General features: G+C 56.9%; 1 protein-coding gene across 1 annotated transcript in view; it reads left to right on the top strand.

Moving 5' to 3' along the window:
- The first annotated feature begins 1084 nt into the window (after positions 1-1084).
- DISP3 (dispatched RND transporter family member 3) overlaps positions 1085-14815 on the top strand; it is a 32909-nt gene continuing 19178 nt past the window's right edge. Inside the window, 10 exon segments of the mRNA XM_038377130.2 lie at positions 1085-1162; positions 1164-2031; positions 4121-4340; positions 6433-6569; positions 7340-7474; positions 7776-7936; positions 8963-9102; positions 10328-10473; positions 13316-13477; positions 14001-14162. Coding sequence (XP_038233058.1) covers positions 1091-1162; positions 1164-2031; positions 4121-4340; positions 6433-6569; positions 7340-7474; positions 7776-7936; positions 8963-9102; positions 10328-10473; positions 13316-13477; positions 14001-14162 — 2203 coding nt within the window. The 5' untranslated portion in view covers positions 1085-1090.

The raw sequence follows: 14815 nt of genomic DNA, 5'->3' as shown, positions 1-14815 counted from the left end.
ATAGCTTCTTTATGGAAAGAAGCCCCCCTGCTCAAGCTTTGCCCTGAGGTGTCCGTCCATCTCCAGGGTGTGTTCTCCTTGTCTTCCCCGCCACCCCCATCATGAGCAGGCCCCACCCTCCCCAGAGAGCCCTAGCCATGTGGATTGTTGTAGCTTCCAGTTGTTCCATAGCAAGGGATGCAAATTCATGCAGTAAACCCTGGCGACGGACCCCCATGGCTAGGAGTTGGGGGGCCCTGAAGCTGGGCAGTTCTAGGCTGAAGTGTTGATGTAACTGCTGGTAAACAAACGCAATGCTTTTGCCCTCGGAGACCATGGTGTTGCAATTGTTTCCTGGAAATTAGAAGCATTTTTAGTGTGTTGCCCAGGAGATTCCTGCCTGGCTGCCTGTTCCCCGCGCCGGCAAGGTCTGGGGACTGATACCAAGGACCAGGATGAATTGTGCATGTGTGCGCTGTCAGGAAAGATGCATAACCCAGCTATAAATATCTGGGTTCTCAGCCTTAGTGCGAGGAGTCCGTGGCAGCGTTCATCTGACGGCATAAACTAATCCCGGTCACAAAGTGGAGCCAGCTAACTGAAATGGCCCAGCTGCTGCAATGCAGGTGGGGGCTGCATGCTCAGAGGATTCCCCCTGGTCTGCGTCCGAGGCCGTTGGAGTCAGGCAGGACCCCTCTGGCAAAGCCCCGGAAGTTGGGACAGTGATGCAGGCCGCTTTCGATCCATGTCTGAAGTGCCTGGTGTGGATGGAGCTGGGCAGGGTCCCAGAGTTTGGTTGCTATGGGAGCTTAGCAAGGAGGCAGGGTTGGCATGGCAGTAGCCACGGAGCAGCAAGGTCTAGGCCGGGGCATCAAAATAGAGAGGCTCTCTGCTGCCTGACTGAGCTGGGAGCATGGGACTCCATCCCTCCCCGACCCCGGCATGCCTAGGTCATTGCTGTGACGCTAACGTGCTGTCTGGGACAATTCCTCTGCCACCCCAGCCCCTCTGCGGTGTCCTGGGCCCAGCCGCAGCTCCCTCCCGCTCTCTCTCCACCCTGCGGGTGCCCCACTCACTCCTATTTCTCTCCCCCTTGCTGCAGGCGCTGGACATGGACTCTGAGGATGACCCCTTGTTGCAAGATGCTTGGCTCGAGGAGGAGGAGGAGGAGGTTGCCTTTGGCCCCCCAGAAGAGGAGTGAGGGTCCCCAGCTGTGTGGCAAATGCCAATGGAATCCCAGGCCACTGCCGACAACGCTGCCGACGTCGGGCTTTTGGAGCGTGCTTGGCTGGGTCTTCACCAACCCATGCTGCGCCAGTGTTATCCTCTTCCTGGGCTGTGCCATCCCCGCTGCCCTGGCTGTCGTCATGTTCCTCCACTACCCTACCCTGGATATCGACATCTCCTACAACGCCTTCGAGATCAGGAACCACGAGTCCTCGCAGCGCTTCGATGCGCTCACCCTGGCCCTCAAGTCCCAGTTCGGCTCGTGGGGCCGGAACCGCCGGGACCTGGCTGATTTCACCTCGGAGACCCTGCAGAGGCTGATCTTCGAGCAGCTGCAGCAGCTCCACCCCAACGCCTCTCGGCTGGGCGGTGGGGCCAGGCCAAAGCGCAGCGCAGCGCTTCCCGTGGGCGGAGGGAGGATCAGCCCTGCTGGGCCCAAGGCCCGGCGGAGCCCGGGGAACCAAACCTCCCGCCTCGCCCGGGGTGCTCCGCACTGGGACTACTCCACTGCCTACGTCAGTGCCAACACCCAGACGCACGCCCACTGGCGCATCGAACTCATTTTCCTGGCCCGAGGGGATGCCGAGAACAACATCTTCACCTCTGAGCGCTTGCTCACCATCCACGAGATAGAGCGGAAGATCATGGACCACCCCCGCTTTCGGGAGTTCTGCTGGAAGCCCCACGAGGTCCTGAAGGATCTTCCTCTGGGCTCCTACTCGTACTGCTCCCCTCCCAGCTCCCTCATGACATACTTCTTCCCCACCGAACGGGGAGGCAAGATCTACTACGACGGCATGGGGCAAGACCTGGCTGACATCCGAGGTGAGCCCTGGGAGTTGGGTGGACTTGGACTGAGACGTATCCGGTCTCCTAGATTAGATAGCATAGTGCTGATCTCCATCCGCCCTGGGGAAGGCTTGGCCTGACTGTGGAATGGGGAGCTCAGGATATTAGGGCATGGGGCTCACCCTTTGCCTTTCCAGCCAGTCTCCGTGTTTATGCCCCTGGAGTTTTCCCACCCTGGCCTTGTGGGTTTGTCAGTGCATCAGTGAATCCAACTCTTAATTTGGCCTGTCGTCCCTGTGTCAAGACTTTGTACCAGTCATCATGCCACTGAGATGGGGACCTGGCAGAAGCCCTGCACTGCTGGGCAAGGACCCTGGGTCTGAGTCCTTTTGGCCTGCCCCTCTGCTGCCCTGCCCCTCGTATTGTCACGAACGCCAGTGCAAAGTGGGTGCCCTTCTGCTTTAATTGCACTGGTGTCAATGAGAGTGCGAGGTGCAGAGCGATGGGGAATCAGGCCCGTTCTCCCCTCCATCATCTGCCCGATCCCCAAGTCAGACAGTGAGCCCTGGACCCACTTCTGCTGATTATCGTAGCGCCTAGGAATCCCAGTCAGAGATCAGGTCCCTCTGTGCTAGGCTCTATACAATCTTTTTGCCTTGGAGAGCCTCCTGTCTATGACTACGTCTACACTTGGAGCTGGGGGCGGGGGTGATTCCCAGCTCATGTAGATATGCTCGCACTGGCTCTCATCAAGCTAGCCTGTTACAAATACTAGTGTAGCTGCAAGAGCCCGGGGAGCAAGGGCTAGCTACCCCGAGTACCAACCTGCCTGGACCCCCTTCGTATGTACTTGGGCCAGCTAGCCCATGCCTGCTACCTGTGTGACCGCAACCCCACTGCCTATACCAGCTGGGATCGCCCCCCCTAGCTCTGAGTGTAGATCTCGCCTATCTGGGACAACATAGATCTGCTGCTGCTGTGGGGTGAAATGCTCCTGGTGAGTCGCCACCAGGAGGCAGATGCTGGGGGCGAGGGAGACAAGCACTGACTCTGCTCAGCAGATCTGCAGTGCTAATGCCACCCCTCCTGCAGGGGCAGGTTTCAGGGGAGCTGGAGGTGAATCATGGCTAGTCCGTGGGAGGAATGTGGTTGTGGGAAGCAGCTTCCATCTGTCTCCCAGGCATATGCTGCCAATTGAAAGCCAGCCAGAGCGGCATACGGGGAGCAGGCAAGTGATTTACTCCATCTGCTCCATTGCAAGCAGCAGCTCTGCTACCTGGTACCTGCTCCAAAATAGGCCCTGGTTCCTTGCTGCTGGAGCCTGTCTTGTGGACTCCTTGCAGCCTGGAATTCACAGATTTGTGACTCAGAGCCACCCGGCTCGGTTCTGTGCAGTGCCCTGGAAGAAACGTGCACTGACACTCCGTTCTGTAAGACCGTGTTTTCAGCATACACGGGAATCCCAGCTCCTCACCTGAGTTGGGTGGAGCAGGAGCCTACGATCAGCACTGGCCTTTGGCTTACACAATACATGATGCTGTGTAGGGTCCCACTCTTGCTAGTGCAGCCCACCCTATAGGATGCCACTCCCGGCTTCCCTATCCTGATCCCGTGGGGCTGCAGAGTATTGCCGTGGGGCAGCAGTAGAGGCAGCATTCTCTAATGCCCCCCCCCCATCTCCCATTGGGAATTTTGGCTCCATCTTCCCCTTGTGGGCTCCTCAGATGGGGGTCGCTGACCACGGGAGCCTCTCCTATGATCATGTTTCTGGGTAACAGGGCCTGGGCTTTCTGAGCTCCAGGCCGCCTGTTCGGAGCAGCTGTGGTTGATACTGGTGTGGCTGCCCTGTAGCTCCAAGCACAGGTGACATGGGGAGCAAAGCAACTGCGTGGAGACAGGACGGCTGTCACAGCCATGAGCCTTCTTGTCAGCCTATCCCCTTCTCAGGCTGGGTGAGCAGAGGCCGGAGATGGATGGGATGGGAGAGATCCCCTTGAGCTGGCTGCTCTCTCATGAGAGAGAGGGCGAGAGCATGCGGGGCTCTGTCAGCGTCAGGCTGGCCCCATGTGCCACGCCCAGCTGGCAGAGCTTGACCTAAAGGGTTCTGTGCTGGTGTCTCCCGCAGGGTCTCTGGAGTTGGCCATGACCCACCCAGAGTTCTACTGGTACGTGGATGAGGGGCTTTCGGCCGAGAACATGAAGAGCTCCCTCCTCCGCAGCGAGATCCTTTTTGGGGCCCCCCTGCCCAATTATTACTCGGTGGAGGATAGGTGGGACGAGCAGCGCAGCAAGTTCCAGAGCTTCGTGGTCACCTACGTAGCCATGCTAGCCAAGCAGTCCACCAGGTGAGGCGGGAGGACCGTGTACGGACTGAGTGACTTAGTATCCAGCCAGCAGGGAAGGGAGGGGACTGGAGAGGAGGTGGGAGATTGTCTGTCACTTACATTAGAGGAGCAGCTGGTGTGTCAGGTGCATGAGGGGTTAATCCAGCTACCTTCAGCTGTTACTCTTTGTACTGATGCTGGGGGGGCGAGGCTCTGAGGTTAATGCAAGAGGTGCCAGGCAGCCACGCTCCCATGAACCCTGCCGGGGTAAGTCCGATTAGGAGGCTCTCCTCAGCGCTGGAATGAGGAGTGCAGGATTTGGCAGAGTGGATCGGACCATTGGCCAGCCTGGGTAGTCTCCTCCCTTGGGCAGTGGCCAGCCTAAGGAAGGAAAGAAAGCAGGCCTCCAGAACGCCCTTGCCACTGGTGTTGGAGCATGTGGCAATGAATGGTTCACACAGTTCCTGTTTGCTTTAATGCTGCATGGCCCCAGAAACGTGTATGAGAGTGCAAGGACCTAATGCCTCAGGCCAGTGCCAGTTGGCATGGGGTTTGGCTTGTGAGCCCGGAGCCATGCAGAATTACTCCCCCACACAAAGGGTGTCCCAGTCCAGAGGGCCAGATTCTGCTCTCATCTGCCAGGCAGTCAATCAGGAGTAGCTGCACTGGATGGCCTGGTATACCAGTATAAAGGTGCCTCACATCTGTACACCTTAGTCCCCGTCCCATACGGGAGTTGCTCTAACAGGATAAGCATCTTTATACGGCTATAACTGCATCCACACTAGGGCACTTGTACGGTTTTAACTATACCAGTACAGTTACCATGGGACAACTTGTGGGGGTGGGGGGGCAAGGCCTGAGACTGGGGGGTTCCTGGGGGTATGCACAGATGCAGCTGTCGGCAGAACCTGGCGCTAGGTGAGGCTGTCCTTGCAGGGCCCAGTTCAGTTAGGTGGAGGTGTATACAGATACATCGGGCTAATCTTGGTGTCACTTGCATCCATCCTGCACCAGTCTAATTCCACTGGCTTCAGCAGAGTTGTCTCTGTTCACACCAGGTCTGAATTTGGCCCTTGATGATGTACTGGCCTGTTAAAAGGGGTGGATGAGTATAATTAAAGGGCCTGACTCTCCTCTTGCTCCTCGTGTCAGGCTGGAGGAACACCACTAAGCCTAACAGAGCCAGTGAGTGTTACCCGGAGTAGGATTTGCCCCTGTAAACATGAGCTTGCCTCCCTGGGGTTCTGTGCTGCTGAGAACCAGCTGGTCAGATTTGGGCTTTGTTCTGTGCCTGCTCCAGCACTTACAGGGAGAACCTCAGTACAGCTTGAGGAGGGGATGCGTCTGGTCAGTACAGGGGAGTGGTCCCAGGGACTCAGATGGTCAGGCAGCGGCTTGGAAGAGTGCTTTCCAGCCATCTCCAGCCATCTGCTGCTTTGGATCTCAGTATCCCTGACCTGCAGGGACTCTGCTCTTCATCAGCCAAGTGAAATACAGCCAGTGCGGGTCAGCTCTGAAATTACAGCAGTGGGAAAGTCCTCTCAGTACGGGCCTGGGGAAGGATTGCAATTATGGGGAGCAGGAAGGGGAATAGGGAAGGGGGGCATATAAGCCTCCCCAAAAAGACTGGATTACAGGCACGCTCCTGCGGTGCAGGGCTATTGTATTCCTGGTTTTAATGATCTCGGATTACCTCTGCTCAGAACCAGCTTCCAGCAGCAGAGGCTGGTAAATCATGCAGCAGTTCACAGGCCTGGGCTCTGCCTGCACCCGGCTAGCTATTACATCTGCGCTTAATATAATAAGCAATGATTTAAGATGCCAGATGGGATTGGCTTTGGAAGCTTCCAGAGCTGTTTGTTGACAGCAAGAACTCTATTAACACCTCTGACCGCAATGCACTGGAGGAATTTTAAAAATCTGAGACCTGCTCTCTGTTATCTCCTGCTCTCCTGATGCAAACCTCGGCCACCCCTCCTTGCATTCTGACCTGATCTGCACATGTGACCTCCCTCTGGTTTTGGAGGAGATGCATGTGGTTTGATCCTCCAGCCCCACTCACTGTATATTATCTTCTGTGCCTTCTCTCCCTCCTCTCTCCCCACCCCAGCAAAGTGCAGGTGCTGTATGGTGGGACGGATTTGTTTGACTATGAAGTGAGGAAGACCTTCAGTAACGACATGCTGCTGGCCTTCATCAGCAGTAGCTGCATCGCAGTCTTGGTCTATATCCTCACCTCTTGCTCGGGTAGGTTGCATTCAAACTCTCCATCCCTGCTCTAAAGCAGAGCAAGGCCTGCAGTGAGCAGCCTGATGGGAGTCCTAGCTTTGCTGTTAGACAGAGTAGTAGGGCCCCCCATGGCCGCAGAGACACAACCCGAATTGTCCAAGGCAGAGATGGGGGGGGCAGTGGAAGGGCTCCCTTGAGGGGATTTGGCCAACTGAAAAGCAGCTTCTCCTCTCGCTAACTCTGGTGTAAATCTGGAATAACTCCACTCACTTCAACTGAGCCCATATAGATTTACCCCAACGTAACGGAGATCCAGATCGGGGCCTGTTTCCCTACTGACCTGGATGAGAGTTGAACTGGTGGGAAGTGGAAGGCTCCTTGTCCCATTGTGTAGTCCTAGGCCCTCCCCACCGCTTAGGGGGCACTTAGGCCAACCCGGTCAATAACAGCCTCTGACTTTGGGTGCCCAAATTGAGACTCCATGCGTCTAGTTTCCAGAGGTGCTGAATGCCCGCAGCACCCATTGACACCCGCAGGAGAGGTGGGTGCTCAGCACCTCTGGATATCAGGCCCATGATGCCTCAAAACCACCACCCGCCTTTGGAAACATCACCATGCCTTGCCCCAGTCACCACAGGCTGGAATCCCTGACCAAGATACCCCCCTGTCAGGTCAAAGCTCTTCCCGGGGCAGGAGCAAGCCAGGTGCCCACACCCCACGGGCAGGACGGGGATTATAGCCCATGCAATTCCGGTATCGAGATTCCTAGCGTCGCTCTCCTCCCGCAGTGTTCCTGTCTTTCTTTGGCCTGGCCAGCATCGGGCTGAGTTGCCTGGTGGCGCTGTTCCTGTACCATGTGGTGTTCGGGGTCCAGTACCTGGGCATCCTCAATGGCGTGGCCGCCTTTGTCATTGTGGGGATCGGTAAGTCTTTCCTAGCCTCCTTCCTTTGCTCTGGCCCAGCTGCTCCGCACCCAAAGGCCCTGCCATACCTGCGCCAGCCTGCAGAACGGTCTGCCCTTGCCTCGCTGAGCGACGGCTGTCAGGAGGTGCAGGCTTGACAGTGAGCTTAGACTTTGGTGGGCCAGGTCCCCAGCCGGTGTGAGTTTGTCTAGCCCCACTGACTTCAACAGAGCTGTGACACCTTGTGCCCACTGAGGATCTGGCCCCATGCATGTCTCTCCAGTGCGAGCAGCATTTCTGCCCCCCCTTTCTGCCTCCCCAGGTGTCGATGACGTCTTTGTCTTCATAAACACCTACCGCCAAGCCACCCACCTGAAGGACCTGCAGCTGCGCATGATCCACACCATCCAGACGGCAGGGAAGGCCACCTTCTTCACCTCCTTGACCACGGCTGCGGCGTACGCCGCCAACATCTTCTCGCAGGTGCGCCAGGGCTTTGCAGTGGCCCACCTGAGGTCACGGCCGCCTGCTAGAAAACATCACCCCCGGCCTTTCAGCAGTTTCCCGGCCCACAAGAGGGCAACCATGGGCCTGCTCTGGAGGGGGACTTTCCCTGAACTCAGGCTCAGGTAGATGCTCCTTGTGTGCTCTTCCTGCTTGAGACTGACTCCCTCCAGGCCAGCTCCATTGCCCTGGGCCTGTGGCAAAGCCAGCTCTCCTGGGGCTTTGAGCCATACAGCTTTGCAGGGAGCTGGAGCTCAGGTGATGTCCTTGGGACTCCTGTTCCCAAGGCCTGTGGCACATGCAATGTGCTGGACCTGGCAGGCAAATGGGGCACGTTGCTAACGTTGTCATCTACGCCTGGCTCTCCTGATCTGGCTCCCCCAGCCTGAGCTGGGAAGAGAGGCTCAGTGGGAAGCAGAGCTGGCATGTCTAAGGATCACAGCGTCCCTTCACAAACAGATCGGGAACTTTTCCCTTCCAGACTCCAGTCCCATCAGCCAAACAGGGGAGCGCTGGGGCCTGAACTGCAGAGGGAGGAATCCCAGCGTATTCCACCCCAGGTTTTCCCTCTGCTTTGGGCACCCTGGTGCTGCTGTCCCTGAGAGCACTGTGCTCATCAAACACAAGGAGGGAATCGGATTGGGCCTTCCCCTGAGCCACTGGCGAGAGCTCTGCCCTTCTCCCCTGCATGTGCCCAGGGCCGGATACACGGGAGAGCTCCCCTGGCTGGGTAGCAATGCAGTAGGCACCCACCGTGTGAGCACCCTGACCACTGGGCAGCGTCTGCCATGCCAAATCATCAAGTGCCGTTCATCGGCTGAGCCCTAGGCTGCCAGTTTTCACCGGGGCACCTGGCTCCATGGATTTTGGGCAGCATGGACTGGCCAGTGTTCCTACCCCCAGGCTCCTCTTGAGTTCGCTTCCCTGTGTTGCCTTAGCGGGGTCTCTTGCTGGAAGGTCTCTGGGACCCACCTCCTCTGTCCTAGCTGAGCGTTCTCTCTGCAGATCCCTGCCGTGCATGACTTTGGTCTCTTCATGTCGCTCATTGTGTCCTGCTGCTGGGTGGCCGTGCTGTTCACCATGCCGGCTGCACTTGGAATATGGAGCCTCTACATGTCCCCCCTGGAGAGCTCCTGTCAGGCCAGGTGAGAGTCCTCACGGGGTTGTTTGATCAGCGGCAGGGTGCGGACTCTTCCTGTCTCCCCCACAGGAGCCTGCCTATGCCAGGCAAGGAAACCACAGCCTGGGCATTGATTCCAGGGAACAGCTGGTTGCCAGGGTTGTCCTAGCCATGGGTTAGTGCATTCACATGGTAGAGCTGTATGGGTGCATCCAGACATAGTGCACCTTGCGGCTGTGGTCATACCACTGTATTCTGGGAATTCGGAAATGCCTATCCCGCAGGGCTCAGCCCAGTTGCGAGGCAGTGCATTGTGGGATTGAGTTCAGAACCGGCTGTCTCAAAGCAGCTGCAACCTCTTCAGGCTTCCTCTCCAGACCTGAGCTACAGATGTTGCAACCAATGCATCAAAAGTACCATTGCACTGCAAGCACTACGCATCCCAGCCAGTTGTATGCCTAGTGTAAACAGACACCTCTCCCCTAGCAACACGCTTCACCCCACACGCCTCCAGCCCCCCGGGCAGTGGAGTGGCACGCTCTGGCCTCAGAACTCAGCTGTCGACAGGATTCTGCCCTTATGAGAGGGGAGATTTATTCTCTACCTTCAGGATCAGGCTGGGAGTCAAGGCCGGATTTGGATCTCGTTTCTGCTGGTGTAGACCCAGGGTGGCTGCCGCAGAGTGACTCCAGATTTATAACCAGAGGAGCCAGGTTCCCTGCTGGCATCAGTGGGTGCAGCCCCGTTGACTTCCAGGGAGTTTCCCCCACTTACACCTGCAGAGAACTTGTCCCAGGATATAATCTGCAAACTGGAAGCACGCAAGCCCTGCGGACGGACAGCCCAGCCCCTGGGGGCACGGGGATGCAGATTTGTATCTGGGTAAATCAGTGCGCGTGCGCGTGCGCCTTTGCCTTCCCCCTTCCCCCCCCCTCAGGTGTGGCACAGCAGCCGGCCAGGTTTAATTCCTTAGCCGGGTGATGAAGAGCAGAAGCACCTGGGAACACCCCGCCTCCCCTCCTGCCCCCACACACATCTAGCCCAGTCTCTGATGATCTGCTAGCAGCACCGAGCTCCTGATATGCCCCGGCGCATTAGCAGTGGAAATGGCTGGCATGGTGTTGGCAGTTGAGTGCGTAGCAGGTCACTGGAACAGTCTCACTCTCCTCTCAGAGGGAGACCAGGCAGCCGCTGTTCACACAGTACGTAGCCCAGAGCTGCTGACTTTGGCTGCCCCCCTCCCCATCCAGCTGCAGTCAGAAGTGCGGGAAGACGAGCACTTTGCCCATTGCCGACGACCTGTTACTCGCCTCAGAGGATGCAGTCGGTCCAGGCCAGGGGTCACTCCCATACCTCGATGATGACATCCCACTGCTCAGCGTGGAGGAGGAGCCGGGTAGGTGTTCAGAATCCCGTCAGTCCATCCTGGGGACAAGGTGTGTCCCCTGAGGGAGTGGCAGTCCTGGGTTCTCCTCCCGGCTCTGCCACTGGCCTGCCGGGTGACCACTGGGCTGCTCTGTGCCTCAGTTTCCCCATGGGTGAACTGGAGCTAATGATCCTTTACTACCTCCCGGGATGCCGTGAATCTGCATTTGCTGTGTGTGCATCCCTTGGCTGGATGTTACTTGAGGCATGACATTATTGTTCCTCAGGAGTCCAATTAGGATCCAGTTTTGGCCAGAATACCTAACTACCCTATGAAGGGACCCAGGAAACATCTGTCCTAGAGCACCTGGGCAGTACAATCCTCCTGAGGTGGAAGGCAATACTCAATTAAAACCCCAGTCCCCTCTGTAGTCTTTAGTGTAACATTGGGTGAGCACATGTGAGCAAAGGTACTTCTTCCTTCTACAGTGCCCGGCGCCTGAGGCCTCGGAGCACTTCACACACATAGGGAGTTGGGCCTCACAGCCTCCCATGAGGCAGGTCATTACAATTATCCCTACTTTCTAGGTGGGGAAACTGAGGCACAATGTGGGACAGTGACTTGCGTGAGCTCAGAACTGGGAAGAGAACTTACGAGTCCTGGTGGCATTGCTATGCCTTAATCACCAGACCATCCGATTAGCCCTGGCTGGAGTGAAGGGTATTTCGCTGGGAAGGGCCTCTCATCCTTGGATTTTAAAGCTGGCTGTTAGTGCTGCCTGGTTGAAACTGCAGCCCCAAGCATTGGAGAGTCCCTGTCAGACACAAACCCTCAGGGATAGCACCAGGCTTGGCCTGGTGACCGGGGAGATAGGAGGTACAATGCAGCTGTCTCCTTAGGGAAGGTTTGGTCCTCCTCCACCTGCGAATACCTCCCCCCAGCCCTGTGCTAGTGAATTCACCAGTCCCAGAACAAGCAGAGGTCAGGCTGCTCTTAACATGCTGCCGGGCTCCTGCTGCAAGTGCTGAGCCTCCTCAATATGCCAGAGCTGCACAGGATGGTAATTTATGGAAATAGCTCGTCCTCCACATCCCTGGACCATACTAAACAGAAGGACAGTTTCCTGTACGGCCCCTGGGCAACTTGTGAGTGAGGCAAGGACGTGGCTCTGTGTGGAGGCCCTGTGTGGCATGCTGGGGCTGCCGGAAGGCACCTGGTGCCCTCGCCGACCCCACCAGAGAAAGTACCATCTTGCCAATTGCAAATGAGAGGTTGATTCTTCGTGACGCAGAGGAGGCATGTGGCTGTCAGATGGAAATTGGATGCAGCCATTCTCCTGCCAGGTTAAAGAGACTGGAGTGCCTGCTGCCCCAGCAAAGCCCTGGGGGTTGCAGCCTGGGGGGTGAGGGTACGGGGGGGACCCGGTTGTATTGGGGGAAGAGGGGCGGAGGGATCACTGTTTCCTTGTAAAGGTGCTAGGGATTGTGATGGGGTTCCTACTGAACCCCAACATTCTGCATCGCAGATTGCTTTGCTTTCTATAGGGCTGGATACCGCCACGCGCTGAGCGACCCCATACTCCAGCACAGGTAGTGGGAACAGAGGGTGTTAGTACTTTTGCAGGATGGGGACTCACTTCCTACTTGGTCGTTTGCAGCCATGGGTTTCAGTGAGGGTGATTCCATTACAGGCAGACACATAGGTTGGTAAGTTCCCTACTATGCATGGACACACTAGGTCAGGCAAAGGGTCAGATTCTGCCTGGATCCACATGTGTGCTGTATTGATGGCAGAGTTCAAACCAAAGTGGGGGAAAGAATGAACTTGTGCCTAAAGCATAGTATGGGGACTCAGGGCAGCTGGGGTCTATTCCCAGTTTGCCTCTGGTTTAAATGTGTGATGTTGGGTAAGATGCGGCCCCTCTTTGTGCCTCAGTTTTCCCATCTGAAAAAAGAGGATAATGGTGCTTCCCTATCTCACGAGGGTGCTGCGAGACGCAATTGAAATGTTGTTAAAGGGCTTGGAGATTCTAGAGACCTGCTGAGTTATTTATTGGCATTTAAGAACGCCCCCAAATGTTCACCCAGGGCCTACACTGATGCCAAATAATTAGGAGGTTTGAAAAAAAATGTAATGTAACATTTTCCCCCCATTTCTTGGTTCCGACTGGTAGTAACTGTGGAAATGCTAAACCCCAAGAGAGACAGGGTGTTATCAAGGCATCCCAAGCCGGAACAGAAATCCTCCAGCCCTCCTCTGCAGTCTCCAGAGGTTTGGATACTTCAGATCAGCAGCCCAGCTGTTGTTGGGTTTTTCTCCAAACCAAGCCTCTTGGAGGGCTGCTGGCTGCTCTTCTTAGCAGTGTGATATGTGCTTGAGTGAAGAGGGCACTAGACAAGGACTTGGAAAAGGGCTTCGTTTCCTGTCATTGACCTGCCGTATGCCTTTGGGCAGCCACTTCATCTCCCTGCATCTCTGTGCCCCTCTCACCCTCCATCAGCTTAGCTTGTAAGAGTTTGTGGAGCACCGAGCACGCTGGCTCCTATAGCGGCTACCACAGTGTAGATGGGAGCAGCAGGTAGAGAGGCTTGCTGGGCACATACGTCTAGTCGTAAGAGGAGCTTTAAGTCGCTGCCTTGCTCAGCTCTGGGTCCTGCTCCAGCCTGGCCAGTGCGTTTGATGCACTGAAGGGCACAGGGCTGAGGAAATTCTTTTCTAAGAGTGTCCTCTAGTCTGTCCATCTGCCTGGCTACTCTGGGCTGCAGGAGAACTTGCCTTTCTCATTCTCTTTGGCTCCTTGCTCTGTGCCCCTGCGAGGGGCTTGGGGGCCGAGCCAAGCTCTGAGCCTGCCTTTGGTCTCTTTCTCCCCTAGTGGCTCTGGAAATGGGGGATGTGCCCTTGGTGTCTGCGCTGCCAGAGAACTTGCAGCTCCCGGCCGAGAAGGTCAGGAAAGGTCACTTGATCGCCCATCTGCAGGAGCTCCTCCAGCACTGGGCGCTGTGGTCTGCGGGGAAGAGCAGATGGGTGATTGTGGGTAAGGATGGCCAGAGGGATGCCCTCCCCTATGGTGCGTCCCACAGACTCTAATTGGGCAGTGCTCCCAGAATTCCTCAGCCTTAATGGTGAGGGGAGGCCGAGGTTGGACACAGCGTCGCTGCCCAGCCCCTCCGACAGGCACATGGGACATAGATCTCCCCTCCTCCTGCTCTCCCAGGGGAATGACAGTGTCCTGAGATCCTGCTCTGTCTCTGCTACTTGCATAGCTCTGTGTATGGCAGATAACTCTGCCCTTTCCCCGCTGGCACAGTGCTCCCCTCTGGGCTTTGCCGGCCACCTTACGTTTAGGGAAGGCATGGTGCTGCAGTGTTCTGGATGGCATTAGGCTCTCTCTCTCTGCGCCTGGGCATCCAGCACCTGTCGCTTCCCTGCTAGCCTGGGGAATCCCCTGGCACCCTGCTCCCCTGCGTGCTGCCGTATGGCCAGCCCCTGGGGGCACCGTGCAGATGAGAGCTCTGTGTGTGCAGAGTCCCACATGCTGGCCACACCTCTCATTGCAGGGCTCTTTGTCATGGTCCTGATCCTGTCCATATTCTTCGCTAGCCGCCTCCGCCCAGCTAGCCGCGCTCCTCTCCTGTTTCGGCCTGACACCAACATCCAGGTGCTCCTGGACCTCAAGTACAACCTGAGCGCCGAGGGCATCTCCTGCGTCACCTGTTCAGGTGAGAGTTCCTAAGGGTCGGATGGGGGCAGCCCTTTGCTGCTCCTGCACGGCACGGATGTGGTAAATACCACAGGGCATCGGCGCTCCCCTTGCAAACCCTGCCTCCCATCAATGTGAACGTCTCTTGCCTTCTTCTGAGCCCTCCTTGGCTGCCCTCCCTTTCCCCTCTGCACTGCTGGCCTCCCTGGCCCGCTAGACGTGCCCAAGAGAATTCAGGAGGGAGAGTGATTCCTGCTGTGTTGGACCCTTTTTCCCCACGCTCTCTGGTGTTCTCAGCTCAGAGGCATTGGAAGGAAAAACCCAGAGATTAGGAGCAAATGTTCCCTTCCCGCCATGGTAATCAGTGTTAGCCCCGTGCTTGTGAGCAAGACCTCCCCTTTCTGGATAGCTGGGGTTGCCCAGAGAATTGCCCGTTGCCCAGGAAGGTGGGTTTTGTCACTGTGAAATCCGTATATATTGCTGGCAGTGGGCAAAGGCTGGTGCTCTGAACTTTTGTCTGTAAGCTGGCCGTGTAGGGCGGGGGTGGCAGCCTGCCAGCCCCGGGGGCTGGGGGAGGGAAAGCACAAATGCAAGTGCTCAGGACAGGGACAACTCCATGGGAACTCCCTGAGCTGACAGGGTCTGGTGTGTTACTGGCCCAGGAGCGCTAGG

This window comes from Dermochelys coriacea, chromosome 18, assembly GCF_009764565.3.
Source record: "Dermochelys coriacea isolate rDerCor1 chromosome 18, rDerCor1.pri.v4, whole genome shotgun sequence".
NCBI classification, from domain to species: domain Eukaryota; kingdom Metazoa; phylum Chordata; order Testudines; family Dermochelyidae; genus Dermochelys; species Dermochelys coriacea.
This window is presented reverse-complemented; position numbering and strand designations above follow the sequence as displayed.